Raw genomic sequence first — 10,366 nt, forward strand, 5'->3', positions numbered from 1 at the left:
TTTATTAAACACCAGGAGCTGTTGATTAAAATGAAAGTTACAACACGATTATGTGGAGTCGTTTTAGCGACAAACTTCAGATCAAGTGACTTTGTTGTTTCATGTGTTTACAGTTTTAAACATTGTTTTACGAAATGGAAATAATTGTTCACTCTTAATACTCAGCGCCATTGTAGTTTTTTTTCCATTTGTAGTTTATTTTTAACCAATTGAACAGGAACGGAGAAGTGACGTCACCGGTTTCGACTCGATTCGCCACGCCCTCCGAGCGGGCGGAGGCAGGCAGTTAGTTTTAAGGTCGCGTGCGGAAAAGTCTTGACAGAGAAGCGTCTGCGAAGAGGAACTCAGGCGGCAGGAAGCGCAGCGCGTGCACTACAAACTCGGCCCTTTCGGATTTGTTTTGTTTATTTATTTATTTTTGTTTTTCTTTAAACAAAAAAATGGCGTATCACAGCCCGTACAGAGCCGCCCCGCACGTCAACGCTCCCCCGGACCAGAGTTTCCTGTGGAATATCTTCCAGAGGTAAGTTCCGTCGGGCGGAGGTGGGGGGAGAGAGGGCGGTTTGTTCCGCAGCGAGAAGGAGGAAGGCAGGGGAAGCTGGTCTGACAGCGAATATTTCACTGACAGCTCGCTTCTTTGTTCCGAGCAGCTGAAATTACGCGAGAGTGAACACAAAGGTCCGCAGTGATTGCTCCGCCGCGTCTGAAAATCTTCAGGTCACGCTGCTGCTGCGTCGATAAAAGTGCCACAGGGCTCGAATAGTGGCTCTAAATTGTGTCACACACAGTCAGCTGCCTCGCTGCAGCCTCCACAAGCAAGAGGGAGTTCACTGAAGGACCTCCACTAGTCCTTGAAGGCTTCTCTGCTGGTTTCCTCAGCTTCAAGTTCATTCATGCTCCTTACTCTGGGTTAATAACTCCCCCCTAACCATTATGTGTGTTTAAATGTGGGTTTAAGTGTCACAAGCTGTCGTAGTAGTAGGCTTTGAGGAATGTGTTGATTTGTTTTTGGCCCCTGGTCACATTTAATATACACAGTTATGTAATACTGCAGAGGATTCGTTGCAGGCGTCGATGAGGCTTCAACAAATTATTCATATGTGGAGCGAGGACCTTGGGGGGCGTCCAGCGGGGTCCACGGGTTGTCCACCCCCCCTTTGACGCCGCTCATCGCCGTCCCTGCAGATGGAGTCACCCTTGGTTGCAGATGTGAAGCAGATGTGGACTGTGTGACAGCCAGGAGAGCCGTCCCTCACATCATGGAGCTGGAATTCCCTGGATCACGTGATCCATCCCATACACACCCACTGATCCATGACTCACTGCGTTGGGAACACGCCGAAACGACAAAACTAACTTTTTTATTCTGTTAAACCAAGCGGGAGTGGAAGACGGAGTAGGAGAAGAAGGCGAAAAGCTTCTGTTTTGAGCCTGATTTGCTCCTGAATGAGTCCTTTTTGTGTTTAAGCCAATCTAATCTGTTCCATGAGGTAATTCATGGATGAATCACCGTCTCAGACAAAAACTGTGTTTGCTCACAGCCTTCTACAGTCAGATCAGCAATGCGAGTTTGTTACCAGCACACTGAGTCGATCATAATTTCCAACCTATTAAACCATAAAAATTAAAGAAAAGGAAAGTTGGACTCCAGTTATTCTATTTTTAGATGTTTTATATATGGAAAGGAGAGCGGGCGTTGCTCCTTAACTCCGTTGCCTTTAGTGGGAAAAAAACGAATGATGGGAAAATGTGAGCAGATCTGACTCAGTCCTGGCACATTTGTTTTGTTTTTCTGTATACACGTCCTGTTGTGATGCGTCGAGGTTCTGTTTTTGACAGCGTGGAGATGGAAACAGCAGATGGTGTCTGTTCTGCGGGGAACTGGGAGCTCTAATGATGCTTCACTTCTTCTTTTTTTTTTTTTTTTGGCCTGTGCCCGAGGCAGAGCGAGCGAAAGACGGCAGGAGATCACACTGTGCACGTCTTTTAAAGGAGCTGTGTGTTCGGTAAAGGGTCTTTCATTCAGAGAAATCTGTCTATTTGTTTTCTTTAGTGTTTGTTGTTTCTAAATTGAAGTGGTTGGACGTACTGGCGTACAGAGAGCCACGTAGGCTTCAGACACGAGATCTTGACGCAGGAGCCCGGCCCACAGAGTCGGCAGTGGGCCGGTCCTATATATGTGTGTGTGTGTGTGTGTGTGTGTCTGTCGAGGGATTTCCCGCCCTCTCCTCTGCTGGTATGTTTGTTGAGCCAACAGGTTCAGCCTTGTGGCTTTCTAAAGGAACAACTGAGTCACTGAGCGCTTGACTCAATCCGTCCTCTGAAATGTTCTCTTGTTTTGTTTTACGTCTCAGGAAGAGAAAAATGTTTCAATCGAGGAAGCGTTCTGTAAATGGGTTTACTAGAGAGAGGGCATTTTCTGCCAACATGCAGCGCTAAAGGACTAAAGGAGGAAGCTAAAACCGAGTTGTTATGGAAGCTAAAATGGTTGAATCGAAGGTTTAAAGAGCAAAACAGAAACTGAAAGCAAGTAAACAGAAACTAAAGCTTAAAACTGATGAAAAACTGTGGCTAAACTTATGAAAATTGTGGCTAAACTTATGAAAATTGTGGCTAAAATGAAGAAAACTGTGGCTTAAATGAAGGAAACTGGCTAAACTGAGGAAAATTGTGACTTAAATGAGGAAAACTGGCTTAAATTAGGAAAACTGTGGCTTAAATTAGGAAAATTGTGGCTAAAATGAAGAAAATTGGCTAAAATGAAGAAAACTGTGGCTTAAATGAAGGAAAACTGGCTAAACTGTGGAAACCTGTGGCTTAAAGGAGGAAAACTAGCTAATAGTAGCAAAACAGAAGCTAAAGGTAGCTAAACAGTTGCTAATAATTAGGAAAAGTCAGTTAAAATCAGCAAAACAAGAACCAGAATCAAAGTAATGGCTAAAAATAACAAAATCAATGCTAATTAGAAAACTGTAGCTAAATGCTGAAAATGGTAAGACAATAAAAACAAAAAACTAATTCAGAGAACAGAGAACGATGTGTTTCTGGACCTGAAAAGATCTCAGTGAATTTGTGGGGAAAAGTTGGAAAATAAAGGTAAAAATTCAAAAAACTCTTAAATTTACCAGAACCTAAAGTCCCAGCACTGAGTTCCTGATCGAGTTGAACATTTTGATTTATGAACGGCTAAAAAAAGCACAAAGTCTGCGGAAGTTGTTTGTTATTAAACAGAGAAATAAAGTTAAAAATAACAGGAAATGGTCTGAATCAGCTTTACAAAATAAAAGTCCTGTTTATAAGTTTATAATCTAAGACGCTGCTTTCTCTGAATCTGCTGGTCGGGACGCTTTTTAGGTTTAATTATCACCTTTAAAGACCTGTTTTAGTGCCTGACGCTAACAGCAACATGTCAACAATGTGTCTCACTTTGCTTCACACACACACACACACACACGCCTGGCCGCTGTCCCGGAGCTTTGAACACACCAGCTGCTTTGAGCCCTCGCCATGGGACTCTGTTGACATACTAACACACCCCGGGGGTTTAAGGTTTCCTCTGGCGAGCGCCGGCGCTCTCTCCCGTCGTGCGTTGGAGTGTTTTTGGTGTGAATTACTCTCAAAGCAGCTGATATTTAATCAGTGTTTTCCTCTCCAGGGTGGACAAGGACCGCAGCGGCGTGATCTCCGACTCGGAGCTCCAGCAGGCCTTATCCAACGGTACGTTTGTCCTCCGTGCTTTCCACCGTTTTTTAAATGTTTGTTTTGCTCCATTTTCTTTCTCCTCTTTCTCTTCATCCAACCTCCTTGATTGAACTGACAGTTTTCTGCAGAAAATGGATTATTTTTATCCCCGGGTGGCAGGTGAATAAAAAGAAAATGAACGCAGATTTATTTTTATCCCTGAACAAAGAGAAGGCAGGTGAAAAGTTTCTCCGCTTCGGTGCCTCTGCAGCGACGGGGAAATAAGAATAAAACCCAGCAAAAGGATTTTAAAATTTAAATTGACCTCTGTAGTATTTTTATTTCTAAAAAAAGGCCTTGAAGGAATGCATATTGCCTGCCGCCTTTCATGTTTCCAACTAAGATCATCTTATGCTGAGAAATAATGAAGGTTTTTGATCAAATTTCTAAATTATTACACGGGATTTCCCTCGATATACAGTATAGTGAGATCTCTTGTGATTTGTTGGAGCTCGGGGTTCGTGCTTCGATGACTCTCAGCTACTACCACACCAGATTTCAGCTCCGTGTCTGTAAAACAGACTGAGCTGAAGCTTTTATTTTTCTGTTTGCTAGAATTTGCATCTAAAATTGGTTTGAATTAATCACTTAATGTGCAGCGAGCAGCTAATGAACCATAGAAAACACTAAAGAAAGGCTGCAGCTCAGACGTTTTTACAGATATTGAGCTAAAGTTTGGAGTGGTAGTAGCTGAGAGTCCTCTTCATCACATCCTCCAAACAATCAGAGGAGCTTGCACCAGCCGTTTAATTAGAAAAGTCCCTTAAATGACGTAAATCTGTTTTGCTCATGATATGAAAGTTTCTGACCAAGGATTTTGAGTTTATTTTCTTTTAATAACAGCGACTAAATTTACCGTTTGAATAGGAACATAAATAAATTCTACTTTTAAACATAAATAAGCAAACGGTTCTATAATTTGGATGATTTCTTTAGAAAGGGTGCAGCTTTTCTCACTTCAGTGGAAACACAAAGAACATTTTCAAATCGTCTTATAACAACTTTTATTTATTTATATGAAGGAACAGTTTAACGCACAGAGTTAACTTTTCTGCTGTTTTTGTCAGAGTTAATTGTTAACGAGCGAACATTACCAGACGTTTATTAAATTATTACATGTTTGACCTTCACGGGGGGGGCGACTGTAGACCTTACCTTTCCGGGCGATGTGACTGAAATAACTGGGAACGGTTTCAGTTCGTTAAACATTTCAGCATCCTCGGGGCTCAGGAAACGATTACTGAGCGATGAGGTCTTTTTAGGAACACAATGGGAGACTTTTAGTTGAATGAATTTGTGAATTCGAAAGATTAGAGGAGAACTGAAACGCTGCAGATGGAAAAGTTCGGAGTCTTTTCTTCACCCAGAAACTATCTTGCCTTCATCTCGTCTCCTGCGTTGTTTTTTACAGATTTCTGATCAGATTATCCTCAGAAACCAGTTTGTTCTGGGTACAGCAGTGAAAGCAGCTTTCATCAGGCTGCGCAGTGGCTCCCGCCCGGCATACTGATTAGTCTGCATTTGTGCGTGGATATTTTTCAATCTTTCAGCCGCAATTCAGCGTTTTTTTTCTTTTGGGTTTAAAGATGCTGCTGCGTGTGTTTTTAACCTCGCTGTGTGTTCGTACGGCGAGCGGCAGGTTGTCCAGACTCTGCCAGTCCATCGCTCGGGTCGGGATATAAAACAGAGCCAGTGAAGCTGAACACACACACACACACACACACACACACACACACACACACACACACTGCACTGCGTCCTGTCCTGCAGTGCACTCGCTAAAAACACAAATCCGTCCAATGCAGGACTGTCTGTCGCAGCTCAAATGCATCAACCAGGTTGTTTAAAACATTTAAATCTTCTTTTATGTCCTTATGTCCTCCTCTCACTCCGAGGTGAGACGTCCCCGATGAGACTGAGCTGGAGAAATGCTCATCCCTGTCTCTGTTTTTTCATAAAAATATGATTATTTATTTACTTCTCTTCCAGCGGTGGTGAGGAGATATTAAAGATAGTCGCCACAGCCAGCTGAGCTTTTCAAAAGGAATACAAAAATGGCTACAGCTCAGCTGATTTTGCAGATATTGAGCTGAAATTTGGTGTTGTAGCTCAGAAGATGACGTCTTAATGCTCAGTTAGGATTCTTTTTTGCATGGTTGTTCACATCGTGTTTAAAAAGCGTCCTTCAGAAGAAGATCAGATGTCGCGCTCCGCACGCCGAGTTCCGTCCAGTCGAGGCCAACTTGTACACCCGAACGGTAAAAGGTAAAAGAAGACAGAAGAAGAAGAAGAGCGCAGATGTTAACGAGCTGTAGCTCTGCACAGAGGCCTGCGTCGGAGCCGAGAGTGAAGGACCTAAAAGACGTAAAGGTCGGAGGAAATGTGACATCAGATGTGTTTCCTAATCAAACGGATCAGACCTGGGTCAGATATGTGTCCGTAGCCTTTGTGCCTTTTTTAATTAGTTTTTCGAACTGTGTAGGACCAGTGATGGAGTGAAAGTGCTGACGCTCGGAGGCTGAATGCAGCTTGTTCAGCAGTCCTTTCCCCTCAACACTTGCTCGTTTGCACTGATTAGCTCTGATGTTCTGCTCGGCCCTTCCCTCTGTTGAAATGAAGCCCTTGTCGTTTCTAGCTCACGGCGAAAGGCACCAGTGCTGTTTTCCCGTCTGGATTCTTTGAGTGTTGTCCTGCGGTCATGACTGCGGGCTTGTGTAAGCCACAGAAACGCAGCGATCTGCTGATCCGCTGCCCTGTGACCATCATTACTGCTGTATGACTCAGAAGTGGTGATCTGCTGGGAAGCAACTTGTTTCAGGCCTTACATCCAGGCTGGCCTGTTGACGTGAAACAGAAGGTTTAATTTAGATGGAAAACAGCTTTAAACTTCACGAGCCGCTCCGTTGAAACTTGGAGCGTTTCAACTTCTGCGTCAGCTGGATGTTTCAGCGACTCGTTGCCGCCTTGTGTGAAAACGAAGCCGTTTTATTTAGAGGCGAAGCTACAGGTCACGTTTATCCATCCATCTTCTGCCGCTTGTCTGTAGTCGGGTCGTGGAGGCAGCAGGTCCAGGATATCCCAGGTCCAGGTGTCCCAGGGTTCTGGGTCACATTTATCTCAGCTTGTGCTGCTTGACCTTTTTTGAATCTAAAGTTTGAGGACTTCTGGTTTAAATCCAGGAAATGAGGCGTCATTTTGTTAATCCGGGTCACAAAGCGGGTCCTCCTTTAGGTGGATCTGTTCTGGAGCTCAGGCCTGACTCTCACAGATTTTTATTCGGATCCAAATTCGGTTCCTGATACGTCGAGATGTTGAGCTGCTCGATTTGAGCTCAATATAAAAAGCAGTCGGTTCGTTTTGTAATTCTTTTATTATAGCTGCAGAAACTGATCCCAGATGCCGGGTCAGGCCTCGGCCTCGGCCTGTCAGGATGTGGTTGGTGGGGGTTCATGTCTGTGTAGCTACTTTGTGAGGCGTGTAACGCGTGTTTGGAAAAGTTCATATCAGTGTGTGCTCGCCTGAACCGCAGCACGGCCGTTATATGTTTGTGTGAAAGCTGCAGTTTTTCCACCAGCCTTCCTCCTCCTCCTCCTCCTCAGCCTGCCGGCCGAGCCACTGAGGAGCTCAGTGTCTGAGCGGGACAGAGGCCGGATTGTCCCGACCTCACGGCTGCAGCTCCACCGATCTTCACCTTCTGCTTCGTTTAACTTCAAGCTGAATTTTTTATGAGGCTGAGGCAGATTTTCAATCGATCAGGATCAGGGGGTTCAGATAGGGCTGCGATCAGGTTTTGGCTCTTATTTTGGATACTGATGCGTACTACGGGGCTGAAAATGACGTCATTTGTTCTGTTATTCCTGTTAGAAACTTTCCTCAGACCTCCTTTGACTTTTTTTTTAAATCTCATTAGCTGCTGTGGTTCAGACACGTATCATGTTTTCTATTGAATTTGACTTTAAATCTGGATTAAACGGAGTTCGTACCGCCTTGTTTGGGAGTGAACTTTGTAGAGTTGAAGCTAAAGCAGCTCCAACTCAATTTAAACCTTAACTTTTAGCTTTCTTCTGTCTTTTCAAACCTATAAAGTCGTTGGTGATAATTCATATTTTTGACACTTTGATATTCCAAAAAAAATGGCAAGGATGAAACTATTTTTTGGGGCAGAAATGATTTATAAAAATGATTTTTCTGGTTTAAAATGAGAACCAGCAGCTTCGGTGTTTTATGTTTGTGGTCTCCTAGCAGCAGGAAATCCAGATTCTGGCCCAAACTCCAGCTTCAGAAAGAGCCTCGGGGCTGATCCCAGAACAGCTCTTCCCTCATACCTAAACAGCTCCCCTCATTAATAAAACAAAACGAGTAAAAGGCAAGAAACGACTCGTGTCTCCTGCAGTTCGAAGCCTTCAGAAATCCGCCTGTTTTGAGCTGATTTACTAATTTTACAGAAATCATACCTCTGTGAATGTTCTGTTTGGCTGCAGACCTGTTCTGACACTTTTAGCTATAATTCAGATACTTTTAGCTGCAGTTTTGCTACTAATTTTTTTATCTTTTCACTTCTTTCAGTTCTCGGCTGCCATTCTGTTTCCGTTTAGCTCCTGTTGAGATCATTTTAGCTTTAATATCTGTTTTAATTTTAGCTGCTTTTTTATTTTAACATCAGATTAACAGTTTTTAGCACCTGTTTTGCTAATTTTTCTTACTGTTTTTCTGTTTCAGCTGCTGTTCGGCAGCTGTTTTGCTGCTTTTAGCTGCCATTCTGCTGCTTTTAGCTGCTGTTGTGCTGCTTTCAGCTGCTGTTCTTCAGTTTTAGCTGCCGTCGTCCTGCTTTTAGCTGCAGTTCTGCAGGTTTAGCTGCTCTTTTGCTGCTTTTAGCTGCTGTTGTGGAGGTTTAGCTGCTGTTGTGCTGCTTTTAGCTGCTGTTTTGATGGTTTTAGCTGCCGTTTTGCTGGTTTTAGCTGCAGTTCTGCAGTTTCAGCTGCCCTTCTGCTGCTCTCAGCTGACCGGGACTTCTCCGGGTGGTTCTGGTTCTGGTTCTCCTCCTGAAGTCTCCTTCCTTCTCCTCCTGGTGTTGAGCCGTCGCTCTCAGAGCTGCTGACTCAGCACAGATTTCGATGCGTTGATAAATTTCTCCTCCTTCAGAGCTGAGGGTGAAACGGGCCGTAAACGTAAAAAAACTTTAGCTCCATAAGTCTTCCTTTTGACCATAAAAATGACAGCTTGATGGTTTTTGTGATTGAAACGGGGCCTCCAGATGAAAAAGGAACTTCATGTTTTGTGAAAAAGAGCCACAAATTGACAACAAGATCAATCTCTCCACCGTTTTACTCTTTTCTACTCTCACTTTTTTTGATTTGACCAAGCGTCGCAGTCGTTGTCGTCACTTATTTAAAGCTTTCTCTCTCCTGTTGGAGCGTCTTCAGTACGACTGGTTATCTTGAACTGGACCTCAGTTCCTAATCTGATAAATCGAAGCTCATTGACACAAAATGTCGCCCGATAAGAGGAAGTGATGGAGGAAATTAAACAATACATCCGACCTTTGATGGGATCTGTGGGTCCGAAGCGTCTCTGATGAAACTTGTGACTGAAGTAGACGGTTTAAAGAAGCATTTTTCAAAATAAAAGCATAAAAACATTGATATTTACGAACCAATAGAAGAAAAGGGTTTATTTTTGGAGAATATCATCCAGTTAACTTGTAAAAATCATTTTAGTTCAAGGCAATGTTCCTTCACTTTTTGTTTTTTCTTCTTTTTTCCTCACAGCTTGTCTGAAACGAACAAAGATCATTTAGTTTTGGAGGTTCTGGATCTTTTTAACACGGTTCCTCTGATTCACAGGCACATGGACTCCTTTCAACCCTGTGACCGTCCGCTCCATCATCGGTAAGTCAGAGCTGACAGCCACTTTCACACAGCTTCCTGTTTCCTAATCGCGTTGTTTATCTGCCGCCTCGCCGCGAGAACCAGATGAAGTCGTTACGGCGCCGTGGCCCAAGCAGGTTGGGAAACTGCAGCCATCGATAAAAGGACCTGCTCACGAGCAGCAGCTGCAGGTTTTCTCCAGGCTCTAAATATCGATCTGTGAGAAGACGCAGCTCAGGTTACAGACTTCTGGCTCGTGTAGCTCAGACTGTGCGACTCTGACGAGTTACTCATGCTCGCTCGCTGAGGGCGGGAATCTTTAGACGGATTATGAAACGGTTTATCAACGCAGCTCGTTGCTTCCAGAATGATCCCCTGAGCAAAGAATCTCAGAGCGAAAAGAACCCAAATAATCTGCTCCATCCTGCAGAATGAATCTGCAACCAAATGAACAACAGAAGATGGTCTCATTGGGAGGTCGTATCTGTTGTGGGGAGTCTAAGTCGGGGAGGTCCAGTCCTGGTCCTGGAGGACCTGAAGATCTGCTGAGGAGCAGAAAAACATCTAAAACCTGCAGGATGGAGGTCGACCAGGACCAGGACCAGGACAGGGCCCTACTGCTCTAAGTGATACAGCTTTCCAGTTATGGTGGTCCCTCCTGTGTCCCGCCTGTGTCCCTCCTGTGTCCCTCCTGTGTCCCTCCTGTGTCCCTCCTGTGTCCCTCCTGTGTCCCGCCTGTGTCCCGCCTGTGTCCCTCC

At 44.2% G+C, this 10,366-nt stretch overlaps 1 protein-coding gene across 2 annotated transcripts in view; it reads left to right on the top strand.

The window, feature by feature from the left end:
• Positions 1 to 274: 274 nt before the first annotated feature.
• pdcd6 (programmed cell death 6) overlaps positions 275 to 10,366 on the top strand; it is a 15,088-nt gene continuing 4,996 nt past the window's right edge. The window contains exons 1-3 of one of the 2 annotated variants that reach the window (XM_017429816.3): positions 275 to 523; positions 3,656 to 3,717; positions 9,585 to 9,629. In XM_017429816.3, coding sequence (XP_017285305.1) covers positions 441 to 523; positions 3,656 to 3,717; positions 9,585 to 9,629 — 190 coding nt within the window. In that variant the 5' untranslated portion in view covers positions 275 to 440. The remainder of the gene's footprint in view (positions 524 to 3,655; positions 3,718 to 9,584; positions 9,630 to 10,366) is intronic. The other variant, XM_017429817.3, reaches the window with a different exon arrangement.

This window comes from Kryptolebias marmoratus, linkage group LG21, assembly GCF_001649575.2.
Source record: "Kryptolebias marmoratus isolate JLee-2015 linkage group LG21, ASM164957v2, whole genome shotgun sequence".
NCBI lineage: Eukaryota > Metazoa > Chordata > Actinopteri > Cyprinodontiformes > Rivulidae > Kryptolebias > Kryptolebias marmoratus.